The 18,512-nt window shown below is 43.3% G+C and overlaps 1 protein-coding gene across 1 annotated transcript in view; it reads left to right on the top strand.

The window, feature by feature from the left end:
* Positions 1–18,512, top strand: part of b4galnt3b (beta-1,4-N-acetyl-galactosaminyl transferase 3b) — a 41,194-nt gene that overhangs the window by 19,342 nt on the left and 3,340 nt on the right. The window contains exons 4-14 of the mRNA XM_055933716.1: positions 12,595–12,690; positions 12,784–12,874; positions 14,971–15,071; positions 15,180–15,247; positions 15,841–15,919; positions 16,005–16,071; positions 16,232–16,384; positions 16,457–16,566; positions 16,648–16,748; positions 17,012–17,079; positions 17,180–18,464. Coding sequence (XP_055789691.1) covers positions 12,595–12,690; positions 12,784–12,874; positions 14,971–15,071; positions 15,180–15,247; positions 15,841–15,919; positions 16,005–16,071; positions 16,232–16,384; positions 16,457–16,566; positions 16,648–16,748; positions 17,012–17,079; positions 17,180–18,464 — 2,219 coding nt within the window. The remainder of the gene's footprint in view (positions 1–12,594; positions 12,691–12,783; positions 12,875–14,970; positions 15,072–15,179; positions 15,248–15,840; positions 15,920–16,004; positions 16,072–16,231; positions 16,385–16,456; positions 16,567–16,647; positions 16,749–17,011; positions 17,080–17,179; positions 18,465–18,512) is intronic.

Genomic DNA, 18,512 nt, shown 5'->3' with positions numbered 1-18,512 from the left:
CTTGCTCGTACAATATGCATATTATTATTACTATTGGATAGAACACTCTAGTTTCTAAAAATGTTTGAATTATATCTGTCAGTGAAACAATTTTCCTATGTGGATGTGAGAATGCAGAATTCTGCAAGCCTTTCTGAGATCTGTTTATAAATCTGCCTGTTTTCTATTGGTTGAGATGCACTGCATACGCCTTCCCCTGGATGTTAGCGAATAGTGAGACTTGAAATGGAGTCTCTACGCAGATCTGAAAGGTAAAAATAGCTTGGGAAGGAAGGGTCTGGTCTTTTCCCTCTTCGCTCTGACGCAGCGAGGACCTTGGCATATTGTACTAGAACCTTCGGTTATAGCTCTTAGAAATATCCGGCTGTGTTTTTATTCGATATAGGCGTTAAAGACATCATAATGTTGTTATTTTAAACCGAATTATGTCAGTATATTGCGATTTTCGGGTATTTATTTTTGTGGCGTTCTAGGGAGTTGGGTATCTCTGGCTCACATGCTAATGTTTACTGCTAATTGCAACGTTGAAGACGACATTCTACAACCGAGCAACGATTCTTTTGGACAAAGGACACCTTTCCCAAGATTCTGATGGGAGTTCATCAAAAAGTAAGAACTATTTATGCTGTTAATTCGTTGTTTTGTTGAAAAATGTAAAATGTATAAGCCGCCATTAATTTCAGTGCAGCCTCGCTTTAACGTACGCTGTATGTTGTAGTAACGTTAATTTTAAAAACGTAACACAGCGATTGCATTAATAACTAATGTATCTTTCATTTGCTGTCCAACCTGTAGTTTTTTAGTCAGGTTTATGATTATTTATCGATTAGAATAGGTGCCTCTCCCAAGATTTCTCCCGACATTTTCTTGGCAGCTTGGCTACTTTTCTCATTGTATAAGCACGATTTGTGCCGCTAAATATGCACATTTTCGAACAAACTCTATATGCATTGTGTAATATGATGTTATAGGACTGTCATCTGAAGAATTCTGAGCAGGTCAGTGAAAGAATTAATATATTTTGGTGGTTTATACGTTATCGCTATTTTTGGCTTGAATCAAGGCTGTTGTGTGGTTTGCTATTGTGGTAAGCTAATATAACGTTATATTGTGTTTTCGCTGTAAAACATTTAGAAAATCTGAAATATTGGCTGGATTCACAAGATCTTTGTCTTTCATTTGCTGTACGCTGTGTATTTTTCAGAAATGTTTGATGAGTATTTAAGTAATACACGATGGTCTCTGTAGGTATTCTAGTTGCTTTGGTGAGAGTTGTGATGGTGGCTGCAATGGTAAACTATGATTTATACCTGAAATATGCACATTTTTCTAACAAAACATATGCTATACAATAAATATGTTATCAGACTGTCATCTGATGAAGTTGTTTCTTGGTTAGTGGCTATTTATATCTTTATTTGGTCGAAATTGTGATAGCTACCTATGCAGGAAAAAAAAGGTGGAGTAAAAAAAGTGGTGTTTTTCCTAACGTGGTTAGCTAATAGATTTACATATTGTGTCTTCCCTGTAAAACATTTTAAAAATCAGAAATGATGGCTGGATTCACAAGATGTGTATCTTTCATCTGGTGTCTTGGACTTGAGATTTAATGATATTTAGATGCTAGCATTTACTTGTGACGCTATGCTAGGCTATGCTAGTCATCTTTTTTACTGATGGGGGTGCTCCCGGATCCGGGTTTGTGAGGAAGTAGAGGTTAACTCTAGAAGCCTATTGCCTAAAATACACTGCTCAAAAAAATAAAGGGAACACTTAAACAACACAATGTAACTCCAAGTCAATCACACTTCTGTGAAATCAAACTGTCCACTTAGGAAGCAACACTGATTGACAATAAATTGCACATGCTGTTGTGCAAATGGAATAGACAAAAGGTGGAAATTATAGGAAATTAGCAAGACACCCCCAATAAAGGAGTGATTCTGCAGGTGGTGACCACAGAACACTTCTCAGTTCCTATGCTTCCTGGCTGATGTTTTGGTCACTTTTGAATGCTGGCGGTGCTCTCACTCTAGTGGTAACATGAGACGGAGTCTACAACCCACACAAGTGGCTCAGGTAGTGCAGCTCTCCAGGATGGCACATCAATGCGAGCTGTGGCAAGAAGGTTTGCTGTGTCTGTCAGCGTAGTGTCCAGAGCATGGAGGCGCTACCAGGAGACAGGCCAGTACACCAGGAGACGTGGAGGAGGCCGTAGGAGGGCAACAACCCAGCAGCAGGACCGCTAGCTCCGCCTTTATGCAAGGAGTAGCACTGCCAGAGCCCTGCAAAATGACCTCCAGCAGGCCACAAATGTGCATGTGTCTGCTCAAACGGTCAGAAACAGACTCCATGAGGGTGGTATGAGGGCCCGACGTCCACAGGTGGGGGTTGTGCTTACAGCCCAACACCGTGCAGGACGTTTGGCATTTGCCAGAGAATACCAATATTGGCAAATTCGCCACTGGCGACCTGTGCTCTTCACAGATGAAAGCAGGTTCACACTGAGCACATGAGAACATGTGACAGACGTGACAGAGTCTGGAGACGCCGTGGAGGACGTTCTGTTGCCTGCAACATCCTCCAGCATGACCGGTTTGGCGGTGGGTCAGTCATGGTGTGGGGTGGCATTTCTTTGTGGGGCCGCACAGCCCTCCATGTGCTCGCCAGAGGTAGCCTGACTGCCATTAGGTATCGAGATGAGATCCTCAGAGCCCTTGTGAGACCATATCCTGACACATGCACATTTGTGGCCTGCTGGAGGTCATTTTGCAGGGCTCTGGCAGTGCTACTCCTTGCACAAAGGCGGGGGTAGCGGTCCTGCTGCTGGGTTGTTGCCCTCCTACGGCGTCCTCCACGTCTCCTGATGTACTGGCCTGTCTCCTGGTAGCTCCTCCATGCTCTGGACACTACGCTGACAGACACAGCAAACCTTTTTGCCACAGCTCGCATTGATGTGCCATCCTGGATGAACTGCACTACCTGAGCCACTTGTGTGGGTTGTAGACTCCGTCTATTGTTACCACTAGTGAGAGCACCGCCAGCATTCAAAAGTGACCAAAACATCAGCCAGGAAGCATAGGAACTGAGAAGTGGTCTGTGGTCACCACCTGCAGAATTACTCATTTATTGGGGGTGTCTTGCTAATTGCCTATAATTTCCACCTTTTGTCTATTCCATTTGCACAACAGCATGTGCAATTTATTGTCAATCAGTGTTGCTTCCTAAGAGGACAGTTTGATTTCACAGAAGTGTGATTGACTTGGAGTTACATTGTGTTGTTTAAGTGTTCCCTTTATTTTTTTGAGCAGTGTATATAAATTGACGGTTTGGGTTTACAGCTCCGATCCAGATGTGTTGGTCATTACTGAGACGTGGTTAAGGGAGAGTGTTTTGAACACTGATGTTCTTCTGGCTGCAAGCCCGACGTCGGTACACTTATGACAGCCAGCTCAAGTGCAGGGTGCTAAATTCTAATATATATATTTTTTAAATATTTAACTTTCACATATTAACAAGTCCAATACAGCATATGAAAGGTACACATCTTGTGAATCCAGCCAACATGTCCGATTTTTAAAATGTTTTACAGGGAAGACACAATATGTAAATCTATTAGCTAACCACGTTAGCAAAAGACACCACTTTTTTTACGACACCACTTTTTTACTCCATCAGTAGCTATCACAAATTCGACCAAATAAAGATATAAATAGCCACTAACCAAGAAACAACTTCATCAGATGACAGTCTGATAACATATTTATTGTATAGCATATGTTTTGTTAGAAAAATGTGCATATTTCAGGTATAAATCATAGTTTACCATTGCAGCTACAATCAGAAATTGCACTGAAAGCAACCATAATAATTACAGGCACCAACGTCAAATACCTAATTACGCATCATAAAACATTTCTGAAAAATACATAGTGTACAGCAAATGAAAGACGGGCATCTTGTGATTCCAGCCAATATTTCCGATTTTATTAAGTGTTTTACAGCGAAAACACAATATAGCGTTATATTAGCTTACCACAATAGCCAGAAACACAAGCCAGTAGCAAAAGTTAGCGATTGTAACAAACCACCAAAAGATATATAATTTTTGACTAACCTTGATAAGCTTCATCAGATGACAGTCCTATAACATCAGGTTATACATACACTTATGTTTTGTTCGAAAATGTGCACACTTTTTCTGACACACATATTCTGACCAAATAGCTATTCATGAACATAACAAAAAAAATACATGTTGTATAGGAAATGATAGATACACTAGTTCTTAATGCAATCGCCGTGTTAGAATTCTAATAATTACTTCATTACGACATCCAGCTTAGGTATAGCGAGAGAGTACCCAAAAGCTGGGCGAAAATGACTAGTTCACATGTTCGACAGATATATGAAATAGCATCATAAAATGGGTCCTACTTTTGCTGATCTTTCATCAGAATGTTGTACAAGGGGTCCTTTGTCGGGAACAATCGTTGTTTGGATTTAGAACGGCCTTTTTTCCTCTCGATTTAGCAAGCACACTTGCCAAGTGGCGCAAATCTCTCCATGTCAACAAATGGAAGAGAACGGAACACGGCAAAACTCCCGAAAAAATTTCAATAATCTGATTAACCTATATTGAAAAAACATACTTGACGATGATATTGTCACGTATCAAATAAAATCAAAGCCGGAGATATTAGTCGTCTATAACGGCAGCTTATCAGAAGGCAAATCCAGGTCCCTGCTTTCTATCCAATAGTAATAATAATATGCATATTGTACGAGCAAGAATTGAGTACGAGGCCGTTTGAAATGGGCACCTTTTATCCGGCTACTCAATACTGCCCCTGCAGCCCAAACAGGTTAACTAGGCATGGCAAAATGTATAGAATTGCAAGAAAATTTGCCGTAACTGCAGAATGTTCTTTGCATCCCACGACATTGTGTAGAATTGTAGGAAATTAGCTTTAAACCTGAAATATTCTCTCCACCAACGAGGGGTGTGAACATTTTTTCATGAACAGTGCTTGTGCGTGGGATGTTCCCCAATGCTGGAAGGGGGGCCCTGAGTGAAAAAGTTTGGGAGCACCTGCAATAGGCTACTTTCATTAAATTATTGGGAGTTATATTTAAAAATAATTTGTCCATTTGTCCACCAGTCTCAAGTGTGGCACTCCAAAATAAGGTTTTAATTACATAAAATTATAACTAGTTCACAAGGAGGCTTCACCCTCCCCTTTACTTTCATCTTATTGGAAAGAATTTATGTATTTTAGTCTTACTCTAAAGTTTTACAGTATTTATTACCTAGCCATTAGATATACTTAATTTGCTTTACACTCATTAGACCTATTATTTTGAGATGTATATCATTTGGGTGCATTACATATTCCTCAGCCATACACAGAGTCTACAAAACATGAGCAACACCTTCCTAATATTGTTTTGAACCCCCTTTTGCCATCATAACAGCCTTAATTTGTTCGGGCATGGACTACAAGGTGTCATGCATTCCTCAGGGGTACTGGCCAATGTTGACTCCAATCCAATTTATTTATATAGCCCTCCTTACATCAGCTGATGTCACAAAGTACTGTACAGAAACCCAGCCTAAAACCCCAAACAGTAAGCAATGCAGGTGTAGAAGCACGGTCGCTAGGAAAAACTCCCTAGAAAGGCCAGAACCTAGGAAGAAACCTAGAGAGGAACCAGGTTATGAGGGGTAGCCAGTCCTCTTCTGGCTGTGCCAGGTGGAGATTATAACAGAACATGGCCAAGATGTTTAAAGTTTCATAATTGACCAACATGGTCAATTAATAATAATCACAGTAGTTGTCGAGGGTGCAGCAAGTCAGCACCTCAGGAGTAAATGTCAGTTGGCTTTTCATAGCCGATCATTAAGAGTATCTCTACCGCTCCTGCGGTCTCTAGAGAGTTGAAAACGTCAGATCTGGGACAGGTAGCACGTCCGGTGAACAGGTCAGGGTTCCATAGCCGCAGGCAGAAGAGTTGAAACTGGAGCAGCAGCACGGCCAGATGGACTGGGGGCAGCAAGGAGTCATCAGGCCAGATAGTGCTGAGGCATGGTCCTAGGGCTCAGGTCCAGAGAGAGAGAGAGCGAGAGAGAATATACTTAAATTCACACAGGACACCGGATAAGACAGAAGTACTCCAGATATGACTGACCCTAGCCCCCCGACACAAACTACTGCAGCATAAATACTGGAGGCTGAGACAGGAGGGGTCAGGAGACGCTGTGGCCCCATCCGATGATACCCCCGGACAGGGCCAAACAGGCAGGATATAACCCCACACACTTTGCCAAAGCACAGCCCCCACACCACTAGAGGGATATATTCAACCACCAACTTACCATCCTGAGACCAGGCCGAGTATAGCCCACAAAGAGCTCCGCTACGGCACAACCCAAGGGGGGGGCGCCAACCCAGAAAGGAAGATCACATCAGCGACTCAACCCACTCAAGTGATGCACCCCTCCTAGGGACGGCATGGAAGAGCACCAGTAAGCCAGTGACTCAGCCCTTGTAATAGGGTTGGAGGCAGAGAATCACATTGGAGAGAGGGGAACTGTCCAGGCAAAGACAGCAAGGGCGGTTCGTTGCTCCAGAGCCTTTCCGTTCACCTTCACACTCCTGGGCCAGACTACACTCAATCATAGGACCTACTGAAGAGATGAGTCTTCAGTAAAGACTTAAAGGTTGAGACCGAGTCTGCGTCTCTCACATGGGTAGGCAGACCATTCCATAAAAATGGCGCTCTATAGGAGAAAGCCCTGCCTCCAGCTGTTTGCTTAGAAATTCTAGGGACAATTAGGAGGCCTGCGTCTTGTGACCGTAGCGTACGTGTAGGTATGTACGGCAGGACCAAATCGGAAAGATAGGTAGCAGCATGCCCATGTAATGCGTTGTAGGTTAGCAGTAAAACCTTGAAATCAGCCCTTGCCTTAACAGGAAGCCAGTGTAGAGAGGCTAGCACTGGAGTAATATGATCACATTTTTTGGTTCTAGTCAGGATTCTAGCAGCCGTATTTAGCACTAACTGAAGTTTATTTAATGCTTTATCCGGGTAGCCGGAAAGTAGAGCATTGCAGTAGTCTAACCTAGAAGTAACAAAAGCATGGACTAATTTTTCTGCATCTTTTTTTGGACAAAGTTTCTGATTTTTGCAATGTTACGTAGATGCTTCTCACAATTGTTATGTTGGCTTGGTGTCCTTTGGATGGTGGATCATTCTTGATACACACGGAAAACTGTTGAGCGTGACAACCCGGCAGCGTTGCAGTTCATGACACACTTAAACCGGTGCACCTGGCAGCTACTACCATACCTCGTTTAAAGGCAAATTCACTCTCTGAATGGCACACATACACAATCCATGTCTCAAGGATTAAAAATCCTTTAACTGGTCTCATCCCCTTCATCTACACTGATTTGAAGGGGATTTAACATCAAGGGATCATAGCTTTCACCTGGATTCAACTGGTAAGTTTGTCATGAAAAGAGCAGGAAATGGAGCAACTAACAATACAGATGGAATTCAATTAAAACGGTACCATAGAGGCTCAAAGTTGGCCGAAAATTTTTATGGATGAACGTTTTCCAGAAAGATCAAGTGTAATATATTATAAAAATTAAGCGAACTGGCTTGAATATGGGGATTTAAAAATAATCTTTAAATGTAGAAACGCTCCCAAAAATTATTAACAGGAACCTGTTACAAATGACTGTCATCCATGATTCACCAAACACTATTTTGAAAGGGGAAGCAAACTACTTGAAGCGTATGTTTTCGTTTGTCTCTTCAGTCTCCACTAACTGAAGTTAATTGTAAGAATTATTTTTCTTCTATTACCCGTGTAAAATGAAGAGCTGTACAGAAAGACTTACGTGAGGCCACATTACAGAAGAGGAACTTCTTGATACAGTTAAATCCTTTAAGTCCGGACAAACTCCAGGGCCGGATGGCATACCTGTTGAGGTATATCGACCCTTTTTTAACCACTCCTATAAAAATGGTAGACTATCAGATGGGCAGCTAGAAGGTCTGATTTCACTATTACTGAAACAGAACCAAGCTGGTAAATATAATGATCTAGTCCACCTAAAAAAACAACAACTGGAGGGCCCCTTACACTTCAGCATTGTGATGCAATAATTCTAGCAAAATGCATAGACTTGAAGGTATTGTCCAATATTATTCATCCTAATCAGACACGTTTTCTTTGTCAACTACTGGAAACAATAAAACATAATGAAAAATGTGGTAAACCAAATCTGTTATTCATAGCTAATTTTTGAAAAGTCCTCGTTTATATATAAATGACTGGACTATTTTAATTTTGGAGAATCTCTTATACTGTACTATGGGATAAAGTTATTATACCAACCCCAGGTGTGAAATAGTAAATAATGGCTACTTCTCAAAGTATTAAACTGTCAAGAGGAGTAAAACAGGGTTGTCCACTAGCTAACATTTCATTGGCCATAATAAAATGCCACTATTAAAATCAGATCCAACAATAATATCAAGGGGCTAGAAATCCAGGGCTTGGCCTCCCGAGTGGCGCAGTGGTCTAAGGCACTGCATCGCTGTGCCGCTAGAGATCCTGGTTTGAGTCCAGGCTCTGTCGTGACCGGGAGACCCATGGGGCGGCACACAATTGGCCCAGCATCGTCCGGGTTAGGGGAGGGTTTGGCCGGCAGGGATGTTGCTGTCCCATTGCGCACTAGCGACTCCTGTGGTGGGCCGGGCGCAATGCACGCTGACACGGTCGCCAGGTGCACAGTGTTTCCTCCGACACATTGGTGCGGCTGGCTTCCGGGTTAAGTGGGCATTGTGTCAAGAAGCAGTGCGGCTTGGTTGGGTTGTGTCTCGGAGGACACGCGGCTCTCGACCGTCGCCTCTCCTGAGTCCGTACAGGAGTTGCAGTGATGGGACAAGACTAACTACCAATTTTGATACCACGAAATGTATATTTTTTTTATAAAACAATGAAGAAATCCAGGGCATAAAAACAAAGGTTTCCTTGTACCCTGACGACTCATGTTTTCTTTTAAATACACTATTTGGGTCCCTGCACAGCCTCATACAGGATCTAGATACTTTCTCTAACCTCTCTGGAGTGAAGCCAAATTATTATTATAAGTGTACTGTGTTCTGTATTGGATCACAAAAAAAATGTTTACATTACCGTGTAGTTTACCAATAAAATGGTCTGACGGTGAAGTGAGCGTACTCGGTATTCGTATCCCGAAAGAAATGATCTCACTACAATGCATTTGAATAGAAATTTCGCAAAAATAGATATGGTCTTGCTAACATGGAATGGTAAATACCTGTCTATTTGTGGGGAAAATCACCTTGATTTGAATTATTACCTATTTACTTATGACCCTGCCCACACCCAACGACTTGCTTTTTAAAATTATACGAGCAAAAAATATTCCACTTTGTTTGCAGATCAGCAAACCAGACAAAATTTAAACGGGCCTATAAAATGACTATGAATTCGGAGGGCTGAAATGATTAAATATTAAAGCATTGAACCTCTCACTAAAGGATTCAGTCATACAAAACCAAGAAAGCAAGCTGGTTGCAATTTCGGTTTAATCCACCAGAAAATACAGAACAAAATATTACAACAAACAATATTATGGTTAAATTCAAAAATACTAATTGATGAAAAAACATTTTGTGAAAAAACAAAATGTTAATGAGATCATAAATGGGTCACAAATGCAACATCCAACAATTTCAAAGATTTTACTGAGTTACAGTTCATATAAGGAAATCAGTCAATTGAAATAAATTAATTAGGCCCTAATCCATGGATTTCACATGACTGGGAATACAGATATGCATCCGTTGGTCATAGATATCTTTTTTTTAAAAGGTAGGTGTGGATCATGAAACCAGTCAGTATCTGGTGTGACCACCATTTGACTCATGCAGCGTGACACATTTCCTTCACATACACTTGATCAGGCTGTTGATTGTGGCCTGTAGAATGCACTTCTCTTCAATGGCTGTGCTAAGTTGCTGGATATTGGTGGGAACTGGAACACCCTGTCGCACACGTCGATCCAAGTTCCCAAACATGCTCAACCTGTGACATGTTTGGTGAGTATGCAGGCCATGGAAGAACTGGGACATTTTCAGCTTCCAGGAAATGTGTACAGATCCTTGTGACATGGGGCCATTTATTATCATGCTGAAACATGAGGCGATGGAGGCGGATGAATGGAACGGTATCTTTGTGCATTAAAAATCTTGTCGATTAAAATGCTATTGTGTTTGTTGTCCGTAGCTTATGCTTGCCCATACCATAATCCCACCGCCACCATGGGGCACTCTGTTCACACCATTGAAATCAGCAAACCGCTTGCTCACACAATAAACGTGATCTGCAGTTGTGAGGCCAGTTCTCTAAATTGACGGCTTATGGTAGAGAAATGACCATTTCAGTTCTCTGGCAACAACTCTGGTGGACGTTCCTGCAGTCAGCAATCCAATTGCACACTCCCTCAAATCTCGAGTTATCTGTGGCGTTGTGTGACAAAACTGCACCTTTTAGAGTGGCCATATATTGTTCCCAGCACAAGTTGCATCTGTGAAATGATCATGCTGTTTTAATAAGCTTTGTGATATGCCACATCTGTCTTGTGGATGGATTGGCAAAGGAGGAATGCTCACTAACAGGGATGTAAACAAATGTGTGCACAATTTGAAATAAATTAGATTTTTGTGCGTATGGAACATGTCTGTTAATCTTTTATTTTAGCTCATGAAACATGGGACCAACACTTTGCATGTTGAGTTTAGATTTTTGTTCACTGTATATGGAAATGTCTGCTCTATCCAAAATTATAATTAACTGATTGCAGCAATACTGCAAAAATGGAGGCAAGTGGGAGAATGTAAGGATCTCGTCTGTCGGCCCTGCGTTGAAGACATTGGTTAAAGTAAATTGTGATAAATAAAAAAAGTATACCAGTTTCATTTAAGGAGCAAAAAATTGACAGCTGCACCATACAGGTTGCAAACTAGTTGGGAAGATATGTTCGATGTGCCGCTTCCATGGCACATAGTTTATGAACTGATACACAAAACCAAGTTTTGCAATTTCAATTATTATGCAAAATTCTTGCAACCAATAGAATGTTATGCATATGGGGGTACAACCATCCCAGCTCTGTAGATTTTGCTGCGAAGACAGACTAATTAGATCACTTGTTTTGGTACTGCCTATATGTAGCTTGTTTCGGGTCGCAGGTTCAGGAATGGCAAAAAAAAACCTGGAGCTAACATATCAAATAGCGTTGCTGGGTGACTTAAAGCCATAGTCAATCTATCAATAATAATACTCTTAGTAAAAATGTTAATTTTTTATTTATTCTGTAGAAACTATGACAATGGAAAGGTTCAGAACTTTTGTGAAACAGCACTGTTAAAACATACATTGCAATTAGAAATGAAAACTGGATGGTTTTCAGAGATAGATGGGAAGAGTTGAGGGGAACTGAAGGATGGGACTAGAAAAGACACTGTAATAAATAGTGTCTGTGAAACGTATGTAAGCTGGAAGTAGAAGCCTAAGTGTTTTTGTCCATTAGTTTACTCCAATTAGGGGAGGGGTGGTAGGGTTAGGGGATATAATAATAAAGAAAATGTATACTTTAAAAATATATATTTTCTAATGTTTTGTACACCGTTACCCAAATGTAAAACTAGTAACTGTATTGTTTGATCTACTCCTTTCAGATTTTTCAAGCCAATCACAATCGTGCAATTTGTCCGACAACTCAAAGTGCTTCACATTAAAAATAGACGAGCATTGCGCTATGTCAGAGAAATGTCACATATCAACACGGCTGTCTTCTCAGCCTTATCTATCTTATTTTTCTACCAAAAGCTCCAGCCATTTGCCCCGATGGACGTTCACATGCCATCGTTCCTTTCTTCATTTTGTCACGTGTTTTAGCAACTTTGGTAGAGTAAGTTCAAATATAGTTTTATCCTACATTCGTGACAGACTAGGGATGTTTAGTTTCCATCTGTAATAATGTATGGCCACACTGGGACTAGTTGTCACCAAGCTTAGCGACTGTAGCCACCAAGCTAAGCGACTGTAGCCACCAAGCTAATGACCAGTCATTAGCATCTCTGCTATTAGCTGAAGACCGCTCCTCTCTTAGAGGCTTTGGATCTGACCTGCTTAATTCTCACACACACACACACACTCTCTCACACAGCTCAGATAACTCGGGTGGCAGGTAGCCTAGTGGTTAGAGTGTTGGGCCATTAACCGAAAGGTTGCTAGATCGAGTCCCTGAGCTGACAAGGTAAAAATCTGTCGTTCTGCCCCTGAACAAGGCAGTTAACCCACTGTTCCTAGGCCGTCCATTGTAAATAGGAATTTGTTCTTAACTGACTTGCCTAGTTAAATAAAGGATAAATCAATAGAAAAACCTGTCTTGCTAACAGGTGTTGGTGTGTGTGTGATGGAGAGAGGGGGTGTTATTATGGGATCAAACTGTCCTGTCCCCCCCCCCCCCCCCCCCCCCCCCCCAGTATAAGGGACAGGCTAATCTCCATACCTTTGAGGACTGGTGTGGCAGCTCTACAGCTCAGCTTCGCATGAACCTGCATTACCCTCTTTACCCACACGTAAGTCACACAGTTCCCGAGCCAACATATACACATGACATGTCATAGCTCAACTGAAGACTACACCCATTCCTCTCTTGCTCTTTCCTCTAGTCCAGAACCACAGTAAAGAAGCTGGCTGTTTCTCCCAGGTGGATGAACTACGGCCTCAGGATATTTGGCTATCTCCACCCCTATACCGACGGTATTTTTTTTAATTTTGGAAATCTGTTCCAAAGTTTTCCGAGATATACAGTACCAGTCAAAAGTTTGGACACATCTACTCATTCCAGGGTTTTTCTTTATTTTTACTATTTTCCACGTTGTAGAATAATAATGAATACATCAAAACTATGAAATAAAACACGTGGAATCATGTAGTAACCAAAAAAGTGTAAAACAAATTCTTCAATGTAGCCACCTTGATGACAGCTTTGCACACTCTTGGCATTCTCTCAACCAGCTTCATGAGGTAGTCACCTGGAATGCATTTCAATTAACAGGTGTGGGACCTGGAAGTGTTGTGCCAGGAAAATAACCTCTCACCCAATGTAAAAAACAAAAAAAACAAAGGAGTTGATCGTGGACTTCAGGAAACAGCAGAGGGCCCCCTATCCACATCGATGGGACCGCAGTGGATAAGGTGGAAAGCTTCAAGTTCCTCTGTGTACATATCACTGAAAAGGTCCACCCACACAGACAGTGTGGTGAAGAAGGCGCAACAGCGCCTCTTCAACATCAGGAGGCTGAAGAAATTTGGCTTGGCACCTAAAACCCTGGTACGGCAACTGCACCACCCGCAACCACAGGGCTCTCCAGAGGATGGTGCGGTCTGCCCAACATATCACCGGGGGCAAACTACCTGCCCTGCAGTACACCTACAGCACCCGTTGTCACAGGAAGGCCAAAAAGATAATCAAGGACAACCACCACCCGAGCCATTGCCTGTTCACCTCGCTATCATCCAGAAGGTGAGGTCAGTACAGGTGCATCAAAGCTGGGACCTAGAGATAGAAGCTATTTTTCAAGGCCATCAGACTGTTAAATAGCCAACACTAGCACAGAGGCTGCTGCCCCATATAAACTCAGCAAAAAAAGAAATGTCCCTTTTTCAGGACCCTGAAATTGCAGTCCAAATAAATGCTTCGCAGAGTTGAAGTAATAGACACATCTCAACATCAACTGTTCAGAGGAGATTGCATGAATCAGGTTTTCATGGTCGATTTGCTGCAAAGAAATCACTACTAAAGGACACCAATAAGAAGATACTAGCTTGGGCCAAGAAACATGAGCAATAGACATTAGACTGATGAAAATATGTCCTTTGGTCTAATGTGTCCAAATTTGAGATTTTTGGTTCCAAACGCTGTGTCTTCGTGAGATGCAGAGTAGGTGTACGGATGATCTCCGCATGTGTGGTTCCCACCGTGAAGCATGGAGGATGAGGTGTGATGGTGTGGGGGTGCTTTGCTGGTGACACGGTTTGATTTATTTAGAATTCAAGGCACACTTAACCAGCATGGGTACTACACCATTCTGCAGCGATACGCCCATCCCATCTGGTTTGCACTATAATTTGTTTTTCAAAAGGACGATATGCATATGTGGTTACTCCTTCAAGACTGTTGGAAAAGCATTACAGGTGAAACTGGTTGAGAGATGGCCAAGAGTGTGCAAAGTTGTCATCAAGGCAAAAAGCGTGGCTACTTTGAAGAATCTAAAATGGAAAATATATTTTGATGTAATACTTTTTTGGTTACTATATGATTCCATATGTGTTATTTCATATGGAATCATATAGTAACCAAAAAAGTATTCCATATGTGTTATTTCATAGTTTTGATATACAACATTTAAAAAAATAAAGTAAAACCCTTGAATGAGTAGGTGTCAACTTTTGACTGGTACTGTATGTGATCGTATACAAATGTAAGCAAGGTTTGAAATGCTTGTTTTAGTCAAAGATTATATATGTTTGGGCTTCTTGCAGTCAATTCGCAGTCTACAAATGAGTTATTTGTAATTATGTTCCCTGACCACCCACTCAAGAAAAAATTGTCCCAAGGCTGAATGTAGTTGTTGATCTCTGAAGTAAAGCATCTAAGTTGGGTGGATAGTAACACCAAGGCTTTTGACAACTGTGTTTGGTGCAGTAAGACAGCCATTCAATTATACGATCAGTTCTGACAACTTTACATGCCACAGGGCGACTGAACCACAGGGGTCCAAACACTGAACCCAGAGGAACACCTAATTCAAATAATTATCTGACTATTTGTCATCTCTGTCTGTTTGTTCCAGGTGAGTTTGTGTTTGCGGTGAGCTCTGATGATAACTCTGAGTTCTGGCTGAGCCGGGATAACTCTCCACTCAACCTGCAGCTACTGGCCTGGATTGGCAAGGTGGGCTCTGAGTCTGTCAGTTTGGACCGAAGATGGCTCCAGTGACTGTAATGATTTGTGTTTATTTGGGGTTCTGGCAGCTCTCTGACTGTGTGTGGTGTTTTGCAGACTGGCATGGAGTGGACTGCTCCTGGTGAGTTTGGGAAGTATGCCAGTCAGACATCCAGACCGGTTAGGTGAGTCAGCTAAACACGGTGGGTGTGTATGAGTGAAGGCTATGATTGTCGGGAAACAAAATTGTGTATGAATCTATTTGTTTCAAGTGAATAACTGAAAACGCATCCAAACACAGGGCTGAGTTATATTTAGCATAGGTTGTTTTTCTTCTTGTGGTGGCTTGGTGTGATGTCACTGAGCCAGGATGAACACACACACACACACACACACATTCAGAAATGTACACAAACACACTTCTGAGGTGTGTGTGTACAATGATGGATGGTGCAGGGAGACGTGGGTTTGATCCTGACAAAAGAAGCTGTCACAACTACCATAATGAAGCATGGACCACAGGCTAGAGAGGGGTAGAGTAGAAAGAGGGAGGGAGGGAGGGGGACAGGGGGAGAGAGGTTAAAGGAGGGGGACAGGGGGAGAGAGGTTAAAGGAGGTGATAGAGGGAGGGAGATGATAGTCAGGTATTGGCAGGAGAGGGGGAGGTAGCTATGGAAGGAGGAGGAATAAAGGCATTCACAGTTAAGGGACATGACAGGCATCCACAACCGCCTATCAGAAACTAGCATAGAGTAACTGTTTTGTGTGTGTTCTGCAGGCTGTCAGTTCAAAGGAGGTACTTTTTTGAGATAGTCCATAAACAGAACGACAGAGGAACAGACCACATTGAGGTGGCGGTGAGTTTCCCCTCTTCTCTACTCTTTCCTGTGTGTGTGTGCGCATCTGGGCAGTAGTATTAAGTGTGTATTTGTTTTGACACAGTGGCAGCTGAACCAGGAGGGTCTAAGGTTTACAGTCATCAGCTCCAAGTACATATCCCTCTACAGCAGTGAGTAACACACACACACACACACACACACACACACACACACACACACACACACACACACACACACACACACACTCTAGCTATCCAATATTACTAACACATTTTAAATACCTAACTGTTATTTCAGACATGTATTTCAGATGTTTGTGTGTGTGTACAGATGAGTCTGCTCTGAGGATGAGTGACATCACTCATGTACCCCAAACGGCTGCTAGTCACACCCGCTCGCCTAGCAACCAGCCCGACAACCAACTGAGCAACCAGCCTGCAGCCGACATGCTGAGAGTCGACCCACGCGACACCCTATACCAGAGTAAGACCACACACACACACACACACACAACACTACAGTCACTAGATTGAACAAATAACTCTGTCTGTGTAGTCCCTGCCTTAGACAGTAGGTTCCTACAAGGCGTGTTACCTGACTGCACCTATAAACCCAGCTACATCATCAAAGGTTTCCCTCTGCTGCGATACCAAGGCCTGCAATTTGTAAGTACCATAAATATTCCACCTCGAATCCCTATAAGTAACAGAAATGTGCGTGTTATTACCATTTTTGTGTGTCTCCAGGTCCACATGTCCTACATCTATCCCAACGACTACACGCGGCTCACACACATGGAGACAGACAACACCTGCTTCTACCACGACAGTCCCCTATACCTGGACAGGTGAGGAGGGGAGGGAGAGAGGCCGGGAGAGGGAAAGGGAGAGTGTTTGTATTTTTATGAAGTAGAACTGACAGTGAAATGTGTAACCTCTATGACTCTGGTCTGAGAAGGGGCTTATCCTGTATGAGGTCGTTACCATTACCAACCAGCAGAGGGCAGGGTGCAATCACTGAAGTTATGGATAATGTCGTCAGAGAGAGATGGTAACATTCCCTCTCTACCCCCCCCCCCCCCCCCCCCCCCCCCGTATCGCCACTCTCTAGGTATGGCTTTTCCAGGTACATGAGGCTGGATGAGCCAGAGGGGCAGGAGGGAGAGAGCCGAGGTAGAGGTAGGAGACACACATTCTTCTTTGGTTAAAAAGTATATGAACTGTCGCAGGTCGGCCTTTGTTTTATTTTAACACTCTTCTCTGTCTGCGTGTTTGGTAGTTGATGGCATCTTGAGGAGGAGAAAGGCTGTCTCAGAGGAGGGGTTAGATGGCGAGGCTCCTCCAAATGTGGGAGGGGCAAGTAAGAAAGACCCCGCACCTCCTGACTATGGAGACGACTATGACGATTACGCTCAGAGACGACGACGCAAACTCTTCTCCCTGTCAGAGGCCGACAGGGCACCTACACACACAAACATGTCTGATACTGTCACATACAAGAAGAGGAGAGAAACAAATGCAGCAGCTGTAATAGAGCAACAAGCTGTAGTCCAGACCAGAGCAACAGAACAGGATGGGTTGGAGATCCCCCCTGGTCCTGGGTCACATACATCACTACAGAATACACCAGCAGAACAGCTGAGACTAGCAGAAAGACCAGCAGACAGACCAGCAGAACAGCTCAGACCTGTGAAGTCCAGAGCAGGGGAACAGAAACCAGGAGGGACGCCAGCAGACCGAAAACAACCCAGACCAAGAGAGAGACCAGCAGAACAGAACTCAGCCGGCTTAAAGATTTTACCCGCACCACAAAAACTAGATCAGAACCTGTCAGTAGAGGGAGATGGACCAGAAGTTCGGCTTCCCCAGCTGCAAGGGAGGCACCGGCGTGTTCAACGGCCTGGTCCGAGGGGTTGGGGTAACGCAACACCCAATCCCCTGAAGCACCTCCCACCTCCCACTGTCTCTAATTGGTCCATCAGGGTCGGTCGAGGGCGGAGACTTGTTAACCGTACACTGGAGCTGTGGTCAGCGGTTGCCAAACAGTCGACCACACGACTGCCTGAGGTTAAACCACCGCTAATTAAGTTGAACCACAAAGCAACTGTGACTAGGAAGAGAGTCCAGGTCCTAGAGACAGATATCATCCTCCGAGCACAACCACAGATAAAGTCACGACCGCAACCTGACTATGACAACACACTCCACGGGGATCTGCCCCCTGGTGTGGTCAGAGGGATGGACCGTCTGGTTGAAGGGGTTGACAGAGGGGGAGGTGGTGAGAGAGAGGGGGAGGAGGTGGGTGTGAGTGAGTCTTTATGGGGTCTTGAGGGAGACTCTGAAGAGGTGGAGGGCTTGTCTTATGACTCCACCCCTCGAACAGTGTTTGACCCTGAGGTGAACTGGGCTCAGACATTCCAGGTGACCCCTTTAGACCTCCAAGCGATGCGCTCTGATTGGATAGACCTCCGCTGTAACGTGTCTGGTAACCTGCTGCTCCGCCCTAGAGACGCTCTGCCTATCGTCAAGGCCTTCATGAACAAACTCAACCACAGACACCATGGGTCAGTGTGTGTGTGTGTACAGTATATGTGTTTGTGGAAGTGTGAGTG

Source organism: Salvelinus fontinalis, chromosome 9 (assembly GCF_029448725.1).
Source record: "Salvelinus fontinalis isolate EN_2023a chromosome 9, ASM2944872v1, whole genome shotgun sequence".
In the NCBI taxonomy this organism is placed as follows: Eukaryota; Metazoa; Chordata; class Actinopteri; order Salmoniformes; family Salmonidae; genus Salvelinus; species Salvelinus fontinalis.
This window is presented reverse-complemented; position numbering and strand designations above follow the sequence as displayed.